Raw genomic sequence first — 19,957 nt, 5'->3', positions numbered from 1 at the left:
AATCGGCCCTCTCCGCTCACCCGCCCGTGCTCTCCCTCTGCGTGTGTGCGTGTGTGGCCCCCGCCACCTGTTCATCTGTCCACAGCCCCCGATCGGCCTCTCGGTCGCCTTTGGGTATTCGCCCCCCCCCCCTCCCTCCCTCCCCTCCCCCGTCACCGTCGCACGCGCGTGCATCCATCCATACATACGCGAGCCCATTCCTCCCTTTCTTTTCCTTGTCCACACGTCGCGATCATGTTCCGCGGTCGTATAGAGCTCATTATCGGCCCGATGTTTGCCGGCAAGACAACGGAGCTGATGCGCCGCGTCAAGCGCGAGATCCACGCCCGTCGCAGCTGCTTCGTCATCAAGTACTCCAAGGATACCCGCTACGATGAGCACAACGTTGCTTCACACGACCAGCTGATGCTGCGGGCGCAGGCGGCCGTCTCGCAGCTGACGGAGGTGCGGGACACGTGGAAGCGGTTCGACGTGCTGGCGATCGACGAGGGTCAGTTTTTTTCTGACCTGGTAGATTTTTGCAACACTGCCGCAGACGCGGGCAAGGTAGTCATGGTGTCGGCCCTCGACGGCGATTACCGGCGCAAGCCGTTTGGGCAGATCTGCGAGCTCGTCCCGTACTGCGAGGCGGTGGACAAGCTGACGGCGGTGTGCATGATGTGCCACGAGCAGCCCGCCTGCTTTACTCGGCGCACCGTGAACGTGGAGCAGCAGGAGCTCATTGGTGGCGCAGACATGTACATCGCGACCTGCCGCGAGTGCTACTCGAAGCAGCAGTTGCCCTCCATCGAGGAAATGCGGACGCAGCGGATGGCGATCAAGGAGGTGGAGAAGCGGTACCTCGGCTTGTCAGACAAGAGGGCAACCGCCAGTCCCCAGACACCCGAGAAACCGGCTGGTGGCTGGTGCACTAAGGCCGGGGTCGCGACGCTCCCCACGATGGTAAAGGAGGGAGCGGCCTCGTCCGGGGCGTCGGCCGGTATGAAGTCGGGTCGAGGCCTGTGCGAGATGCAGGCCTTCACCACCGAGACGCCCAAGTACCAGCGTGTGGAGCCTGCGTGCACGGCCTCGGCTGCATCCTCAGAGTGACCTAGAGGCGCAAGCCTCTTGCGCGAAAGGGATCGAAATTGAAAAATGGCCCGTCCGGCGATGAGCGGCCGCACCCGTCTGGGGTGTCACTGAGAAGGAAAGCGAAGCTACTGGTCGAGCAGCCTCTGCTGGTTTCTGAACCCTCCTCCCTCGCCCAAGTCATGTGAAACGACGACTCTGCAGCGGCGACGAGACGTGGACACGCCGAGATGCGTAGCCGAGGTAGGGGGGAGCGGCAGAGTGGGAGGCGAAAGCAGAACCCAGGGATAGCGACAAGGAGTCGCGGCGCTGTCGAGCCAATGGACAGGGAGCTACGCTGCACTTTTTTCTGCGGCCCTCGTACGATAGTGCTGTTCACAAGTACAGGAGAGCTGTGAGACATACCTCGTTGAGGAAAGGGCGAGGAGGAGGGGCGCACGTGACTGGGATGTGGGTCTGTATCTGTGGACTGCCCCCTCCCCTGTGCGGAAGGTTCAATCTTGTTGAGATACCTACCCCGTTTCCATCCGCGATCCCTGCACTGTGCTTTTCTTTCTGTGTGTATGTGTGTGTGTGTGTGTATGTGATTGTTTTTTTTTGTGGAACCAACAGAAAAGGTCGCCTCCTGTTGCCGCGCTGCCGACACGGAACCCTCCCTTCATACCTCGGTATCCCTCACGCACATACACGCACGCGCGCACACCCGGGAAACCCCCTCCTCCGCGTCGGCTCTGTCACAGAGACGGTGCGCCTGCTCTGTTCGCTATCGGTCCGCACGCGCGCACGACAACCTAGCAAGCGGGCGAGCGATCGAATGGGAGATATGGATGGCGTGTGACGACAAGGGCAGGGGAGGGTGGGGAGAGATCTGTGTATGCAGTAGAAGCAGGTGTGACAACGGCCTCTCTTGTGTCTCGGTCTCTTGCAGTGCTATGACGCCGCGCTGCGCACCTCGAAGAGAAGAGAAAGGCCGCAAGGTGACGCCTGCGCACGCGTCTGCACGTCGGTGTTCGCGCATGCCTCGCCTCTTTCCTCAGGGGAAATGATGTGCTGGCGCAGGCTGGGCGAGAGAGGAGGACGTTGTTCTCGGCACCTCGCGTTGCTCAATCCACCCTCTGACGTCAAGGACAGCTGCAGAGCGTCGGCATCACAGCGCAAGTACAAGGCAATGAAGACACCGCGGGGCGAGAAAGGCGGTAGCCCCCCCCCCTACCACCACCACCACCACCACCACCCGTATATGATGTCTTTGTAACGGACGTCTCTGTGTCTAGAAAGGGGTTTGTGGTTCAGGGAAAGCACACTATTTGGGTTGCTTGCACATTGCCCACCGCTGTCGGCAATGTGTGCCGTAGGGGGAGGGAGAAAGGAGGGCGGGGCACCGGGCACTGAGCGGTGGTGCCCCTTCATCCCTCCCTCACTATCTATCTCTTCACGCTAGCGCAGTGCAAGCCTCGAGTGGGGGTATGTGCACACGCGAGATAAGGCACTCGTAAATGATGAGGATGAGTTTGCCCCCACGTTAGCTCAGAGAGCACGGCTGCAGTCTGCGTATCGCCGTACGCAAGCGTCCTCAGACGAAACCAGCACCCCCATCTCTCCTTGTGATCCTGCGGCCACCCCCTCCCTCCCCCCACCGTCGATTCTTTTTCACCTCCGCTGCTCCCCGCCACTCAACGCCGAACAACAAAGAATGCGGGCTCGTCTTCGCCTGTGTGTCGCGAGACAACTGTGAGACTCCGCGACAACCCCTCAGCCACCTCGACCCCTGGCTTTCCTCTGCATGTCGCTCATCGGCGGTGCCAGCCACGCGCGGCTCATCGCCGTGCGTCCTCCGCTAGTGAACGTCTGCCGTGCACCGTCAGGGGTGTCGGCCTGTGTCACCTTCTGCATCTTCGCACCTCATCATTGGCAGCACCGCGCGTTTGTGTCGGTATCCACGACCGCACGTCTGCTGGAACCCAAAAAGAAGCGTGTGTCAAGGGCGACGAAGCAGAAGCCTACCAAGGCCACTTCGGCACCCCTGCCGTTCTACAAGTCCCACTCGGTGCGGCCCGTCGCCGCCGCCACCTCAAAAACAGAAGGCGCGGCACCACCGGCAGCTGCGTCCTTCTCCACAACAGCTTCGACAGCCTCGTCGGTACCGGACGCCAACATAGCCGCCCCAGCGCCAATGCCAGCACCGTCTCCACCTGTAGCTGCTCAACACGCAGAGCAACCGCGTCGCTCCTATGCCCCGACGAGTGCGGCCATCAGCGAACAGCTTGCCTCCCTACGGCGCGAGCTGCTTGAAACGCGACTGCAGCTGGCCAAGGCAGAGGAGACCTACGCAGGGCTCTACGAGGGCGTGCTCGCACGACTTGCCGAGACAGACCGAGCGGCCCACCTCACCGCGTCAAGTCTCCGCTACACAGGCATGGCGCTTCGAGCTGCGCACGACAACCTAGAGGTGGAGCTACGGCGTCTTCTCACGATAGGTCTGACGGCGGAGGAGGTGGATGCAGCGGCCATCGAGGCGGGTGCGCGACAGTACGTGCGGCAGAACATCGGCTACCACACCGAGCACGTTGCGGCGGAGCCACCGGCCGTTCCGGACATGGCAAGGGTGATGGAGAAGAACGAGCGCAGAGCGGCGATGAGTAATTTCGGAAAGCGACCGCAGTGAGCACGGACAGCAGTGATCCGGCGGTGGCCCGAGAGCTCACTGGTCTCTTCCTCTTTTCGTCGTCGTCCTCATACTGGAAGTCGCGGAGGAGGTGGTGGTAAGCACTGCTGCGTCATGGAGCCTCACATTTCTTTCTCTTTCTCTGGTATTTCGCCGTTGAGTGAGGGTATGTATATGTGTGTGTGTGCGCTCGCACATGCAGGTGTGGTGGACATGTACGCGGAAGTCCAGCACAGAAAGGGAGGCACATTAAAGAACAAAAGAACGATGCTTGCAACCGTGTGAATAGCTTGAGTGAGGAGGGGAGCGCTGTGGGTGCAGGCTCCCTCCACCCTTCCCTCTTTCTCTCTCGGCTCGTTGTCCGTGTCTCTCTGGGGTGGTGATGGCACGTGCACACACACACACACACACAGACAAGCGCGCGGTGGCGTGATTCGCACCTTTGTGCCGAGGCATGCGTGTCAACGTCCGGGCAAGCACAGGACGAAAGGAGAAGACGAGGGGGGAGGTCCAAGAGGTGGTGGACGACGGTCACCCGGTGAGACACATCGCAGCCCTGCAGAGGGCGAAAACAACAATCAGAAAGCAGCGGACGGCCTCCTCCGGCACAGTTTGGCTCACGCTCGAGTATGCGCAGGCAGGCATCACCTTCGGTGGTCCCTCTCCCCACGCCCCATGATGAGCGCCGTACCAAAGGGCAGAAGCAAGGTGAAACAGGAACTGCATCGAGCAAGAGAGGGGCATAATTGCAGTTGAGGCGCCGGCTGCTTACTGGTGCTTCGGAGGCGCACACGTACACGCACACTGCTGTTGGAGGAGGGCGGTACTTCTCCAACGCCCTCGGGAGTGGTGGAGAACCCTTTGAAGGCGCGTGTCTGCATATTCGTGTGCGGCGTTACCCGCCACGCACGTGGCGCTGCACACACGCCGCACCTTTGTATGTTTGTGTGTGTGTGTGTGTGTGTGTGTGTGTGTGTACAAGGGCGTTCCACTCCTTTGTCGACCCCTTAGCACCTTCCCCCTCGCCCCTGGCCCGCCTCTCTTCGTGTTCCTGTCTTCCTTCGCCAGGGATGGAGTGCAACGCATCTAGCGCTCACCTATCCCACCGCCACCCCCACACGCATAGGCAACGATATTAAATACACGTCCATAGACTACCTGCCGTCGTTCAGGTCCCTCTTTCCTGTGCCTTCTGCAGCCACACACGCATACACACACACACACACACGTGCGCGCGCCCCCCCCCTCCTTTATCAGTGCCGGTACAGCACCAGCCCTGCTTCACAGTCAAACATCGTGTCTTTCTGTTCTGTTCCTCTTCACGACTCATCACTGCCTCAGCAAGAGCACCACTCTCGACCCCACCCCCACCTCGCTATCACCATGGCGGCTGTTGCGATACGCGTGCCAAAGCCGAAGATGACGATGAGCGCCGTCCAGGGCAAGATCTCCGTCTTTGCCGAAGATGGTGAGCGGATTGGTCAGTGGGGCGGCACCGAGTGCTTCCTCTCTCGCCAAGGCGGTCTTGGGCCGTGCCTCGTCGTTCGCTCCAGCCGGCACAAGAAGCACGAGGGTACCTTCTTCCAGCTGGTGCGGTTGCAGCGGGTTGTGTCGACGGGCGTAGCACAAGGACGACTGACGGTGATGGTGCCGCATGAGAAGCGGCAGTGCAGCGTGTTCATCGACACGACTGAGGACTTAGATGAGCTGCGCATGATGGCCGGCGTGCTGCAGGACAAGGCGCGGTGGAAGGATATGGAGCGCAACGTGGCGAGCAGAAGCCGCAGGGGGCCGCAGCGTGGCGGGAAAGGGGACGGCGGCGGTCGAGGCAGTGGCGAGTTGCGGGACCCCGGCCTTGCGCAGCTGTCGGGCAGCGGCGTGGACAGCGATGATGACTACGACGCTTCCGGCGAGGACACGAGAAAGACTCATCACGACAACGACACAGTCGCCGTCAGCGCAGCACAGGGGGACTCATTCGCCGCGCACTCGATGGTGGAATCGCTGACGCACATGACGTCGTCGCAGTCTTCCGTGCCCCAGAGGAGCACGGTGGTAGCTGGCGGCGGCAGCAGCAGTAGCAGCGGCCCTACCACGTCACTGACGAAGGCCCAGCAGCAGCGGTTGAAATGGACGAGTGAGCAGCAACGCGCAGTGCAGCTTGTGCGCGCCGGCCACAACGTCTTTGTGAGCGGTGCTGCTGGGACGGGCAAGACGGAATGGCTGCTTCACGTCCTGCAGCACGTCCTACCTCGCACGCGGCAGCACCGTGGTGCGAAGAGCAAGGCGGATCTGGGGGCTGAAGGCGAGGATCAGGAACAGGTGGTGGAGACTGGGCGAGTTGCAGTGACCGCCGCCACCGGCATCGCCGCTCGACTCATCGGCGGCAAAACGGTGCACGCCTTCTCTGGCATCGGCCGCGGCGAGGGCGACCCAGACGCGATCCTGCAGCGCGTGCAGAGCAACCCAGACGTTGTGCGGGCGTGGCAGCGGTGCGAGGTGCTCGTCATTGACGAGATCAGCATGCTCTCCTCGCACACATTTGCCCTGCTCGACCGCGTCGCACGTGTACTGCGAGCCCCGTTGGCGCCCCCCGTCTCCTCCTCGCAGCGGCGACAGAGAACGAGCAACGCGGCACTGCCATTTGGTGGGATTCAGCTGCTGGTAGTTGGCGACTTTCTGCAACTGCCGCCGGTGTCGCGTGGCGCTGGCGAAGAGGTGCAGCCCGCCTTCATGGCTGCTGTGTGGCGTGCCTGTGCGTTTCAGCAACTTGTCTTCACGAAGGACTACCGTCACGCCGAGGACCCACGTTTTGCCGAGTGCTGCGCGGCGGTGCGGCGAGGCGAATGCACGCCCCTGGTGCGGCAGGTGCTCGAGGCGTGTTTGGGACGCAAACTGGAGGAACGTTTCGGCGTCGAGGCCACCACTTTGCTCGCGCGCCGCAAAGACGTGGACCGCTACAACGCACACCGGCTGCAGCAACTGGAGTCGATGCAGTTCCAGCGCTACGCCTCCGAGGACTACGCCGCCGTCCCTGGCGCCGACATCGATGCCGAGGTGTCGCTGCCCACTGTGCTAACCTTGAAGGTGGGTGCGCAGGTGGTCCTCCTCGCATCCCTGCCGAACGAGCCGAGCTTGGCCAACGGCAACCTTGGTCTCGTTGGGGGCTTCGTCGCACAGGCGCATGGTCCCGCGTTGCCGCTCGTCCGCTTCTCCACCGGCGTAGAAGCTGTCGTGCCCGCCGTCACGATGGAGGTGCACGGGCGAGACGGCCGCCTCAGCCTATCCAGGCGTCAAGTGCCGCTGCAGCTGGCCTGGGCGCTGACGGTGCACCGAGTGCAGGGCATGACGCTGCCCATGGTCCGCCTGGCACTGGACAAGTCATTCTTCGAGGCAGGGCAGGCGTACGTGGCGCTGTCGCGAGTGCGCAAAGCAGAGGACTTGAGCTTGACAGCGCTGGACCTGGACGTCGTCGCCGCGTGCGTGTCGGTGGAGGCGCGAGACTTCTACGGGCTGGGCACGGTCACGTCAGCGCCGTCCTCGCAGCCTGTCATAACAAGGGCTGGCAGCTCTCCTCCTCTCGAGCCTGCGCTGTCGCGGGAAAGAGATACCGCGTGCGGAAAGGGGTCACTACGCACCGACGGCGTCTCTGGCAGCGGTGTGCCTCTTAGCCTGGCAGATATCGAGGGGGGCGGCAGCCGTGTTACTGCCACTCGGAAGCGGGCGAAAACAGAGGATGGGTAGTCTCTCCTCAGGCAAAGTGCGTGGTACACGTGTGTGTGTGTGGGGGGGGGGAGGAGGTTCGGAGAGAGGTGCATGCACACATGCATATCATCGCCCCGAAGCTGCGGCTCGGCAATGTGGCGGAGCAAGAGTGAATGCCTCGCCATATATACGCGTATACAGATGCTAGCATAGAAAGAGAGACGTGCAGGCTGCGCATGTTATTGGATACTAGCCCTTTCCAAGGAGTAGCAGAGAGAGGAAATGAGCAGTGGGTCTCCTCAAGCGCATGCACACGCGTGCGGCCATACTCGAACACATGCACAGAAGACAACAAAGGAAGAGGACATCCGCCAAAAGAAAGAAAAACACGAGAACACATGAGAGAGGAACGCCCCCCCCCTCTCCCTCCCTTCCCTTCTCTCTCTCTCTCCATCTGTGATGGGCTGTGCGCGCATGCTGTCCAATGACGCGGCGACGCACGTTGCTGGCGAGGAGAGGGGTGGGGAGATAGAGAAACGATACAAAGCTGCCCACGCCCGCATCACGTGGACTTCAACGGGTCACGCAGTGCAGTGCGCATCTGTATCGTCCCTGTATAGTGACTGGTATGCATGTGTGCCATTCCCTTCTCCTTACGCCCCGCTGCCACCCCCGCCCCGTGCACATCGACCCACCACCACCACCACGCACACGCGCACACACGTGATGTCCGCGTCGCGGCACATCATATCCAACTGGGACTCCTGGAGCGCAGCGCTTGTTTTTTCTTCTTTTGTTGGTGCCCCCCCCCCTCCCGTCAACTTGCGGTGTGTCTGTGCGCTCGTCTGCAAGTGCCTGTCGGCGTCCTCGGTTCCCCTGCCTCTTCCACTCCGACTTCGTGCTAGTGTCGTGTGGCCGAGTCATGCCGCAGGACAAGCGCCTGATTGTCACCAAGGCGGTTCTGTATAAGCTGCAGCGCGTCTGTGCAGAGGACGGAAACGGTGGCAGCAGCAGTAGCAGCACCGGTGGCGCGGACGAGGAAGGCATCTATCTCGAGTTCATCCTGCCCTCCGTCATCACCGCGCAGTGCCCGCGACTGGTGCGTGACCACCGCTTCCACTTGCCGCATCGCGTGTACGCCGCCAATGGGCGGACCACGTGCCTGATCGTTCCCAAGGTCATCTCGCACGACTGCGGCAAAATCAACAAGCGGCACGGCTACTACGACGCGGTGGTGACGGCCGAAGCAATCTGCAAGCACGGCGACGCCGAGGCAACAAAGAGGGCACGCCGCGTCGCGACCACGTTCAGCCATTTTGTGGTGGATGCCCGCATACAGTCGAAGCTGCCGCACACCATCACGGACGCGGTGAAGGCTAGTTTGCCCTCATCGGCGGCGGCTGCCAATGCGGCGCCGAGCTCGGCAGTGCGCTGCCCGCGCAAGATGATCACGCCGCTAGACGGCCTTGAGGAGCGCGAGACGCTTGGCTTTCGTCTCTCGCAAGGCGCCACTGCAGGGCTGGTGGAGTTGCATAAGCAAGGTCAGCTGCTCTTCCGCGTCGGCCATGGCGGCATGACGGCCGGTGCAGTGTGCGAAAACGCGAAGGCGTTCGTCGTCGCACTCAAGAAGGAGTTTCCGACGGTGTGGAGGTATATTCAGGAGCTCTCGCTGGTGTCCAACCGGACAGAGCGTATCCGCTTCATGGAGGTGCACATAGCCAAGTGAGAGGAGGCGACAAGGGCAGCTCCGTGGTGGACAGGGAGCGGGGAGGATTAACTTTGGCGGGTGCGCAGAGGGGAAGGGGTGGCGTAGAGTCGGATGCAGTTTTACTTGTGATGCGCTCTTGGACCTCCTTGGTGCCCACTCCACCCCCACCCACCTCAGCTGTACATCGCCATCTAGTGTCCCTCTCATGCCAAGGCGATCCCGGTGGGAGCGGGTCGAGAGGGCAGACGCATTTGGCAGCTGACACGCCGCATCGGTACGCTGCGTGAGGGTGGGAGGGCGGGATCTCGCGTTGATGATGCCACTAAATCGGGAGGCAACGCACGGCATGTTATCACCTCTGCTCCGTCCTACTCTCGGTCACTTCTCTTGCTCGCCATTAGTCTGCCCCCTCCGCTGCCACGAGCAAGCAGAACGCTCCACGCAGGCTTTGACCGCCCCCCCTCTCACCACCAGCCCTCACCCCTCACTCGTATTTCCTGGTGCAGACACCCAGGGCGTACGTCATGTCCGTTGCGTGTGCGTGCGTGTGTGCGTGTTCTTGGGCGTCCGTTGGATGATCGCTGTGTTGTTTTCTCGCGCGTCTTTTTTTCTATTTTTTTTTCGGGTGAGTGAGTTGGGGCGTCGTAATGATGGCACTAACGAACGACGTAAGAGTGTCACTTTCCCTTCGGTGGTCTTCTATGATGTCGCTGCACGGCTCTGCTTTCCTTCCGCCCCCACCCCCTCCCTTTCAGGTGGTGGATTCGGTCGTCCTCCGTCGGGCTCGAAAACGATGCATGATACTCCCTCAGCATGGGACGTGTCTCGGGTCTACCACGTTGCTCCCTTTCCTCTTCCTCTCGCGACATGGCTAGCTTACCACTCTGTGACACTCTCGACCCTCTACCCCTCTCTCCCTGACACACACACACACACACACGCTCACCACACACGCAGAGTAAGTGTTGTCGCCACGTACACCGCAGCTCCTTGAGGTTTTCGCTTTGGCGCACTGTTTTCTGGTGTCCCTCCCTCTTCCCTCTCTTCTCTCTCCCACCTCATCGTCGATCTCTCTTGACGCTTCCTTCGGTGTCCTCCCCTGTTTTTTTATTATTATTATTATTATTTTACGTGCGTGCTCTGCGCAGCGCAGCGGAGGTGTCACAGCAACGCAAACACGCAAGGGGGTACAGACGCGTCCCTGTCGAAGAAAACGCCTCGCAAGAAGTGGAAACCCCAACCACCTGAGCCTGTATACCCACGCAAGCATGATGCCGCCGCCGCTTCCGCACCGTCGCGCCACGCGGGCGTGTGCGCTTGTGGCTGCTGTAGCGCTGGTGTTGGTGCTACCGACCAGCAGGGCGCGCACCGTGGGGATGAGATCAATGTCAGCATACACGGAAGCGCAGCAACTCCATACGCGCAAGTTTCTGGATGGATTTGTGCAGTCGATGCCAGATCTCCACAACATCTGGACCGGCGACGACTTCTGCGCCTGGAAAGGAGTAACATGTCTCCGCGACGGGGTGTCCGTCAGCGCCACCAACTGGGTCCAGCTGGCTGTCCCCCCCGGCCGTCTGCCGGAGGTGTCGAGCGCCGACGTTGACGTGTCGCAGGTGTTTGTCACCTCCATCAGTGTGCGCGCAAACGGGCGGAACTTGTCAGGGACGCTACCAGCCAGCTGGGGCTTGCTGCAAAATCTGCGCAAGGTGCGATTGGAGAGTAACAGCCTGACAGGCAGCCTCCCGCCTGAGTGGAGCGGCCTGCGCAGTTTGAGGGAGCTCTACCTAAGCAACAACAATCTCACCGGCACCCTCCCGGCGTCGTGGGGAGAGAGCATGAAGAGCCTCGCCATCTTGAGCCTCGATCGCAACGCGCTGGCCGGTACGCTGCCGCCGGAGTGGGGACGCATGAAGTCGATGCAGGCCTTGGTGCTGGAAAGCAACCAGCTCAGTGGCACACTGCCTGCGGAGTGGCGATTTATGCGAGCTGCCTCGACGCTGATGATAGGCAGGAACTACCTCAGCGGCACCCTCCCACACGAATGGGCGGAGATGTCAGTAATGGAGTGGATGGACCTGCACTCGAACCGCCTCACCGGCTGGTTGCCTGCGGCTTGGGCGACGATGACCCTCCTGAATACCCTGCTGCTTTTCGACAATGGCTTCACCGGTACTCTGCCTACGGAATGGGCGCGCCTGGAATTCCTGGAGGAACTGCGTATGCAGGACAACGTACTCGTCGGCACACTGCCTGCGTCGTGGAGTGCCATGGTGCTCATGCAGGTGCTGGATATCTCCGAGAACACACTGAGCGGCACGCTACCGGTGTTGTGGAGCTCGATGCAGTCTCTCGACACGCTGAGCATCCGCGACAACCAGCTAAGTGGCTCTCTCCCGATTGAGTGGAGGACACTGCCGAAAATCATGCATCTCCACCTGGAGGGCAACGCTCTCTGCGGCTGCCTTCCGCTTAACTGGACAAGCCGTTACGTCGCCGTCGAAGTTGACGAGGCGGTCACGAGTGTCAACTGTGCCACAGAGAACGCGTGTAACGACGTAAACCTTGACTCTATCAGCGACAAGATCTCCAGCAGCTGCAGTTCTTCGACGAGCCCAAACGGGGGCCGTCGACGGTAGCGATGCTACCTTCAGCTCGTGGGATGCGTCGGCGTCTTCCGCCTCTGATGACCCCTTGAGCCACAACATCGGCGGCGCCTCTTCTTGATTGAATAGGTGCGACGTGCACCACTGCCAGCGACGCGGCCGAGGCGATCCAGCGTTGTGCACGCAGTACGATGGCCGCTCTGCCCTCGCAGCTGACTACACCCATCAATCGTCGAACACAAACACCACCACGTCGCCGACGTCCTTGACAGGCGGTCGTGTGCCTCTCTCAGTAGCGGCTGCCTCGTGATGGTTGCGTTTATGTGGAGAGCGCGAGAGCGCGCACACACATGGGGCGGGGGAAAAGGTTTGGTAGTCGCACCGCTACACAAGCACGGATGTGCCTGGAGTGGCGCCGTCGGCTGCTGCCAGCGTCCGTTTCCAAAGATGGTGCGACCCGAACGACTTGTGTGCTCTTATTTTTTATTATGTCGTTTCGGTTTTCTTCCCCACCCCCTTCTCTCCCCGTGTTGCTTAGAGTAACAGCGAGTGGCAGAGAGGCGTTGTTCGCTCTTCGCCACGGTGTGCGCGTGTGTGCATCGATTTGTGCATAGGTGCCGCGCTCAATGCCTGCCGCTCTCGATTAGCTCTTCGTTCCTCTCTCTCTCTCTCTTTCCCTCCCAATCTCTCTCTGCATCAACTGTGTACGTTTATACGTATGCATTGGTCTGTGTGTTTCAGAGACCATGTGCACGTGCGTAGCCCTCGTACTCTTCTGCCTCCTCTCCAGCATTTTGTTTTCTTTTCTGCTTGATCAGCTCGGAGAAGACTCTTCACCATGGCAGATGGTCTGCCACACACACACACACACGCTCGCCGGTCACCGCCCTCCCCCACCCCAACCCCTTCGCCTTATGCCTTTCCCCTGTATGTACAAATCTGTGTCGTCTCCTCTCTCTCTCTCCCTCCCTCTTTCTTTTTTCACCTCTCTATGTTTTTATCTGTGTGTCCACATCGTTGATCGTAGACTCCCTTCCTCGTGTTCGTTCCTTCTCTCCCTCTTCCCTGCGCTCCCTATCTTTTTGGTGTGTGTGTGTGTGTGTGTATGTGTGTGTACGTGTCCTTATCTGCTTTTCTTTGTTCCTCTTTGCTGACAGTTATGCTCTGTTACTCTCGCTCCCCCCGCCCCTCCCCCCTTCCCCCTCCCCCCACCTCACCCTCCTCCTTCATTGTTCTCTCTCTCTCTCTCTCGTAGTATGTGTTTTCGCTTCGTAGTGTTTGCCATCTTGAACGCCTCTCTTCTTGTTTTGTCTTTCACTTTCCTTCTCCACACACAGGCGCGCAGACACACACACGCAGACACACGCACGCGCATCCTCTTCCCTCCGTGCGTGAATGCACGACAGAGGAGACGCTCCCATTCGGTTTCAGGTCTCTCTCTCACCGTGTCTTTACTTGCTCCCTCCCTGTCGTGCATGTGTGCCGGTGTGTGGTTGTCCTTCTCGTCCCCATCCTCCTTTTCGCGGTGTCGCAGTTGGTGCCGTTCCTCACGAATTGCCGTTCCTCACGAATGAGTCCCCCGCTCTTCCGCGCCATTTTCTTGGGTCACACATACCCACGCACACACACACACACACCACGTGACACACACACACACACACACACATCTCCTTCTCCACCTGCTTATCATTTTTGTTTGTATTGTTTCTCGCTTTCCTCGTTGGTGCTGGCTCGTTTGGTCAAACCCTTGCGTGTTTAGATCTTCCCGGCATCTATAACTCTCTCCTCCTCCTCTCATTTTGTGTTCAGGCTACACGGCTTGGATAGACGCTTGTTTCCCCTCCCCCTCTCTCACAGACACACCGACGTGCGTCTCTTTCATACGCTTGCCCTCTCTCTCTCTCTCTCTCTCGCTTCATCTACTAGTTTTTTTTTTCGTTGATTACTTTATTGTTTGTTGTGGTTGCCTTCCCGGCGATGTGTGCATTGCTGTGTGCGCGTGCGTGTGTGCGTCACCACAGCAGTGCCCTTCTCGTTCTCTATGAAGACTGCATCAGCCACGCGTCATCGATCTATATGTTTCGAAGATATGTGTATGCGTACGTCGTGCGGTTATGAGTGCATCTGTGACTGCACGTCTGGCATGAGGAGCCCACGTGTACATGTGTGTGTGTATATATATATATATATATATATATGAGCAAAGACCACACCTTCGCAAGAGAGGAGAGAGGCATGTGAGCAGTCTGGGGGTGTGCGCGACTGCCGTACCACGACGCCATGTGCGTTACGCAGTCTTCGAGGAAACCGTGAAAAAAGCAGAAGGCGGGGCGATGTCACCCTCCCACCTCCCTCCTCTCCCCTTCTCTGCTGCGCTGCGGACGTCACACCAAGCAACGCACTCGGGCCGCTCAATCGCAACCCGGGCTCAAAGGCCCCGCATGTTGTACGATCTCTCTCACAAAAGCACACACACATGCACCCCTGTGCTCATTCCCGCTTCCCCTTTTCTCTCTCTCTCTCTCTCTCTCTCTCCGTGTGCTTTGTCGTCGCTGTACCCCGTGTGTGGTCTGCCCCGTGCGTAACGATACATCTCGACGGTGCACCCCCGTCATCGTCAACCAAAGAAAAAGGGGAGTCACACACGCAACGAATACTCACAAGCGCAAGCAGCGGTGCATCTGTGGTCCACACACACACACACACACACGACCCATCCCCCTCAAACCTCCCAACCCGACCCGACCCGCCCCCTCACCTCCGTCACTCCTTCGTTTCTTTCATTTTTTTTTGTTACCACCACCCCCTCATTTCCTTTTGGTACTGTCCATCCGCGTGTAGGTGCGTGCGTGCCTTTTTGTTTGTGTGTGTGTGTGGTCTTCAAGTCGACCATCTCACGAACTCGCACGAAACTTCACCGCTGTCCCTCCCCCTCTCTCCCGTGCCCCCATTTTCCCTTCCCTCTTCACACACGCACGCGCGCGCGTGCAAGAACCGCATAAACGAAGAAAAACGTCTGCAAGCAAAGGTCCTTCTCGTTTCCTCTTTATTATTGTTTCTCCGTCCCGCTCACACACACACGCACACTGGCTATTGTTGTGTTTGTGCTCACCACAATTTTGTGGGAGATTTGTAGCTGGTTAGCAACTGGTAGCGTCACGACAAGCAGCAGGAGCAGCGGCAAACTTTCCCTCGTTCCCCTTTCTCGCGCTCTCCGCCATCTTTTTTTTGCAAATTTTCGATACTATTCTGGGAGTTGTTTGTTTCTGTGTGTGTGTGTGTGTGTGTTTTCTTCCCACGCCAGTGAAACTCGCGTGCGCGCTGTGCCTCGGTGCCACTCTGTCTTCCCTGTCGTCTGTGCGTGCGCGTGCATGGTTTTTCCGTGTAGGTATATAAGTATATATACATACATATATATATATATGCCTGCATGTGTTGATCGGGGGTAGCGCGTACGTGGGTATCAGTTTGTGTCTCGTTTTTTGTTGTTTTTCCGCCATCGCTGGTGTGGGGGAGGCGGGCTTTGGTCATTGTCACTTGTCTGTTGGTTTTGATTTATTGTAATTGGTACCTTCTTTTTCTGCGGCGTCAGATTGATTTCTCTCTCTCTCTCGTCTACGTGTGTGTACGTGTGTTTGTCTGCCCCGCGCATTCCAACACTTGAGAGCGGGGCACAACCGCCGCCCAACCCCCTGAAGCGGAACGCATCACTATCACAGAATTTGAGGAAGCGCGCACACGCACACGCACACGCACCTTCCCCCCCCCCTCCCCCCTTCCCTCCTTCAGTGTCTCTTCCTTTGTTACGGAAAGCACGGCCAACACGAAAAAACGCGGTTGGGCACACCGCACAAGAAACACGAAAGAGACGAGGGAGAGCGAGTGAGTGAGTGAGTGAGAGAGAGGAGGGCCACAAGTCTGTGAGTGCGAACGGCGCTGTAACCGTGCATTGCATGTCGCGTGCTGCTTTCCTTCGCTTTGTTGTCTTGCGAAATACATCGTCTGGCAGGCCTCTGTGTGTGTGTCTGTGTCTGTTGGAGTGACGCCCCAAGGCACCTAAAACAGAATAGAACGGAAAGAAGCAAGGAATCCAACCCCACCCCCTCTCTTCTCCTCCTCCCTCACGCCAGCTGAGACGTAGGCGTGCGATCGACCACCGCCCCCGCATACTATCTCATTGTCTTCTCCGTCTCTCCTATTGTGCAGCATTTCGGAGCCCCACCCTGTCTTCTCTCATTTTCCCTTTTTTTGTTTCTTACTTGTGTGTGTGTGTGTGTGTGTGTGTGTGTGTGTACTGCTTTCTTCGTGCTTTCATCGCAAGAGAGCCGCGTACTCCCTCTTCACCCCACCCCTCCTTCTCCTTCCCCTCCTCCTCTTCTCCCCTCTTGTTCTCACATTCTGCTGTTATCTTCTTCAGTTTGTTTGTTTTCACCGCCATCACCATCACCTCCTCCTCCCTCCTCCCCTCTCCCACCTCACCCCTGCTTCTCCGTCACGTGCGCCTGCTTATATGAGCGCATCCTTTTGTGTTTGAGTAGTGCGTGTCGTCGTCCTATTTGACTTCCCCTCATCCCCTCCTCCACCCGCCGCCTCGTTGTCGCTTCTTTTCTTGTTGTTGTTGTTCGCATCCTTTTCTGTTGGATCGTCTCTGTCATTCTCTCCCTTCTTTTGGATCCCTCCCCCCTGGCGTCCTGTCACCCGCCCTCCATCCGCCCTGCTGTGGTGTGCCGCGCATGTGTCTGCCTTGAGTCTTTGACCTCCTTTCGCTCCTTCGTTTTTTTTTTCTAGTGAGCTTGTGTGATGCAGACACGTGCTCGCTCCGGTGGCACTCGACCACTTCCGACGGTTACGTCGGCTGCGTCAGAGACAGACTCCATCCGTACCGGAGGCTCCTCTGACTCGAGCTCGCCCTCGTATGGGCTGCGACGGTCAAACCTGCCGGCTCCGCTCGCACCGGAGGTGCTTTCCAGCTCCCTCCCTGTTTCACAGCGGCTCGACGGCGCCTCGTCGTGCCCAGTGAACCGCGCCGGCAGACTTGCACCGGACGCTCTGCGCATGCCGGTCCTTTCGCCCACCGCATCACCGCTAACCGTGCAGGGCCGCAGCCCGCCGCCTCACCAAAGGGAGGCGTATCAGCGCCGGGTTCATCCTGGAAGCGGCGACAAAGGTGGCGGTGCGATGTCGCTGCCGCTCCCAAGCACCCCGACCCAGGCAGGCTCCGCCCCTATGGACGAAAGTGGTGATGACAACTGCCGTCGTGGACCCCACAACACTCGAAGCAGTATGAACAGCGGCAGCAGTAGCAGCAGCAGCCGTCAGGAGACAAGCAGCAACGCCCTGGGCCTCCGCACCAATGAACCTGCGCCGTCTATGCCTTCCATATCGAGCCGACTGCCGGCGATGATGCAGCCAAGCAAGCTGTCGACCTCCGCAACAGCCAGCTCAAATGTGTCAACTACCAATCCACCAGCTCAGCAGCAGCCGGCCTCCACAGCGACTATGCCGACGGTGTCGACATCATCATCCCGGCTGGCGTCGCAACCAGGCGTATCGCTTCTCACGGTCAGCTCGCCAGCGCGCAGGTGCTGCCTGGTGGCGGATAGCAGTGACCGCAGTGTTGAGACCACGCCCGTGTCAACAGTGCAGATACCCTTGCCACCTCGGTCTCTGCCGCAGGCGCCCGCACCAGCGCAGCGTCCGTCGTCCACGGTGAGTGCGACGTCTACGAACAATAGCGGCACTCGCGGTGCGGTCCGCCAGCGTGAAGCAGAGGCTCGCGCCACTGTTGGAGACGGCAGCACCAGCAAGGAAGCGTACCTGCGCGATAATCCGCGGGTGAGGGCGCTCGTGAACAATATGTACCAGCATGTCATGACCACACAGCCCGAGGAGCCACTTCGGTACCTCGCACAGCTCCGTGCCGGCACAGTGCCGCAGGTGCCATCTACACACCTCGCGCCGCCGGCCACGCAGCGAGGCGAGGCGAGGCGTTCGCCACTGCAGCAAGCCCGCACAGTGCCGCAGCCACGGCAGCTTTCGAGCAGAACACACGGCAGCATCCACCCACCATACTCACACGCAGCGGAGGGGGCTAGCACCTCGAGCGTGTCGGTTTCGTCAGAGCTGCGTCGAGACAGTGGCAGCACGTGCGATAACGATGGCGGCCACACATGGGCAGGGCCATTGCAGCCAACGCCCCAGCAGCCCGAGAGTGCCGCCTCTCACGGAGGTGACGTTGAGTTCACCGACACCTTTGACAGCGGCGCCGTCAGCAGCGGCGTTGCCAACCGGCCAGCCTCGCTGACAACGCGTAGTGATGTAGCTGCTGTCGTCCACCCTCTTCGCACTCCGCCATCAGCACCGACGACGTCGCTGCAACCGCGCGGTGGAAGCAGTGGCGCGAATGCTGGCGGCCGTGTAATGCCGCCGTCGATTGCCGGCACTGTAATACACACAAATGCAGGCAGCAACGCCATCCTCAGCGGTAGCGCGTCGAGCAAGCACGGGTCCCCACAACTCCTGCAGCGTTCCGGGCTCGCTACGAACAGCCTAGCGAACAGTGGCTTTCTCTCTGGTGTCGCCGTCGGCAGCGCTGGTCATCAGGCCGGGAGCAGCGGTGCCCTGCTGCAGCACGCCAGTGGTAGTGTCAGCGCCTTCCGCTCCAGCGGCATCGCGGCACCGCACTCGGTGGCCTCTTTTGCTGGCAGCGTGTCGGGCATCGAACGCGGCGAGGCCACCCCGAGCGACCTCAGCTCCCTGTTCAGCACGAACTCGGTGGATCTGCAGGAATTCATTGCGGATTTTCGCCTCGCCAAAGAGGAGCGCTACGGCGGCAGCGTTGACCATCCCGCCATCACATTGGACGAGCTCGCCTGCATCATTGAGTGTAACAGCTTCCCTTGCGCCGACGCGGAGGTGCTGCTGGACTTGTTTGATGAGCTGCAGCCGTGCGCCCGGTACCTCGCGGGTGTGCGGAGCCCCACTCGCTCCCCGCCAGCGGTGCCAGCCACTCTGAAGCGGAACAGCTCACCCCAGTCGCTGCATAGAGGCCTGGGCCCCCGAAGTATGAGCCCTATCTCCCTCTTCAACGGCACCGTCACTGCCACAGCCGCGGCGGAAAGCGTTGCCACCGGCAAAGTGTGCGGAGTCGGCGCCGCTAGCAGCTCTGCCGTTGCGGCAATGTGCAACAACGGCCACGCGACCGGGCCAGCGTGGCCTCCGGGGCGGGTGCAAGGCGCCGAGTCGTGTGTGACCGCTGCACACCCACCCATCAGCGTCGCTGCGAAAGACATGAGCCACAGGCCCGAGCGCTTCGCCGACGGGGCGCAGTACAAGGGTTGCGTTACAATTAATGGACGCGCAGACTCCAAGGATGGCAAGGTCCTCGTGATAGGCAGTCGTATTGCAGACGGGGCCCCGCTCGAGTCGTCCAGCGAGGGTGGAAGCTATAACCCCTACAGCCGCTGCACCTCTGACGCCTTCGCCAGTGCCTCAACTCTCCAGCGACCGCAGGGTATGTCGCAGCACCCCTACTCAGACGGCGCGGACGGCGAAGAAGTGCCGACGGTCCCCTTCGACACCCTTCTTGCGCGCATGGCCTACAAGATCCAGGGTCGGTACCCGTCCGAGGCGATTCGCATCGCCTTCTACGGTATGGTGGTGGATGAAGAGTCGGCAGCCGCTGCCTTGGAGAGCAGTGGGCGCAGTGCCGGGCTTGGCGTCGACTGCGCAGCGCTTGTGACCAACGGACGAGGTTTGCACGGCGTCGTCTCGACAGACTCCCTCACGCCATCAGAGACGACTGTGATGGGCAGCAGCAGTGCTGGATTGGCGACGACGGGCTACGGCACTCTACCAAGCTGCAGTGTCTCTCTCTCACGCTGCATCGCGGAAGGGCTGTTTGCGCGACTGGGCATGGTCGATGTGACGGCAGGCGAGGTGCAGCGTGGCCTCCGCAGTGTCGGGCTTCCAACAGGCCACGACGAACAACGTGTGTACGAGTGCCACCTGGAGGACTTCGCGCGACTGGTCTGCGCCATCACGGCCGTCTCCGAGCGTGGGTGCAGCGCGAGCCCGGCGAACCCCAGTCTCACGAGTCTGCGCGAGAGCTACGTGCAGCGCGGCAGCAGCAGCAACTTCACGGTATGCAACAACAACAGCAGCGGCGGCACCGTTCTCGCCGCACCAGCTCCATGGAAGGAGTAG

At 60.1% G+C, this 19,957-nt stretch overlaps 6 protein-coding genes across 6 annotated transcripts; all 6 read left to right on the top strand.

Moving 5' to 3' along the window:
* Positions 1-234: 234 nt before the first annotated feature.
* Positions 235-1,089, top strand: LMJF_21_1210 (putative thymidine kinase; the record flags this gene model as incomplete). Its single annotated transcript, XM_001683021.1, has 1 exon — positions 235-1,089. One exon carries the CDS (start codon positions 235-237, stop codon positions 1,087-1,089), a length of 855 nt encoding a protein of 284 aa, XP_001683073.1.
* A 1,762-nt stretch (positions 1,090-2,851) lies between these two features.
* On the top strand, positions 2,852-3,733 carry LMJF_21_1200 (conserved hypothetical protein; the record flags this gene model as incomplete). Its single annotated transcript, XM_001683020.1, has 1 exon — positions 2,852-3,733. The coding sequence occupies one exon, from the start codon at positions 2,852-2,854 to the stop codon at positions 3,731-3,733; it is 882 nt and encodes a 293-aa protein (XP_001683072.1).
* A 1,383-nt stretch (positions 3,734-5,116) lies between these two features.
* LMJF_21_1190 (putative DNA repair and recombination protein, mitochondrial precursor) lies at positions 5,117-7,477 on the top strand (the record flags this gene model as incomplete). The annotated part of the gene is made up of 1 exon (XM_001683019.1): positions 5,117-7,477. One exon carries the CDS (start codon positions 5,117-5,119, stop codon positions 7,475-7,477), a length of 2,361 nt encoding a protein of 786 aa, XP_001683071.1.
* Positions 7,478-8,360: 883 nt separating this feature from the next.
* LMJF_21_1180 (conserved hypothetical protein) lies at positions 8,361-9,164 on the top strand (the record flags this gene model as incomplete). The annotated part of the gene is made up of 1 exon (XM_001683018.1): positions 8,361-9,164. The coding sequence occupies one exon, from the start codon at positions 8,361-8,363 to the stop codon at positions 9,162-9,164; it is 804 nt and encodes a 267-aa protein (XP_001683070.1).
* A 1,250-nt stretch (positions 9,165-10,414) lies between these two features.
* LMJF_21_1170 (surface antigen-like protein) lies at positions 10,415-11,785 on the top strand (the record flags this gene model as incomplete). Its single annotated transcript, XM_001683017.1, has 1 exon — positions 10,415-11,785. One exon carries the CDS (start codon positions 10,415-10,417, stop codon positions 11,783-11,785), a length of 1,371 nt encoding a protein of 456 aa, XP_001683069.1.
* Positions 11,786-16,552: 4,767 nt separating this feature from the next.
* On the top strand, positions 16,553-19,957 carry LMJF_21_1160 (conserved hypothetical protein; the record flags this gene model as incomplete). Its single annotated transcript, XM_001683016.1, has 1 exon — positions 16,553-19,957. The coding sequence occupies one exon, from the start codon at positions 16,553-16,555 to the stop codon at positions 19,955-19,957; it is 3,405 nt and encodes a 1,134-aa protein (XP_001683068.1).

This window comes from Leishmania major, chromosome 21, assembly GCF_000002725.2.
Source record: "Leishmania major strain Friedlin complete genome, chromosome 21".
NCBI classification, from domain to species: domain Eukaryota; phylum Euglenozoa; class Kinetoplastea; order Trypanosomatida; family Trypanosomatidae; genus Leishmania; species Leishmania major.
Note: the sequence above shows the minus strand (reverse complement) of the source record. Positions and strands in the feature narration are given on the sequence as shown.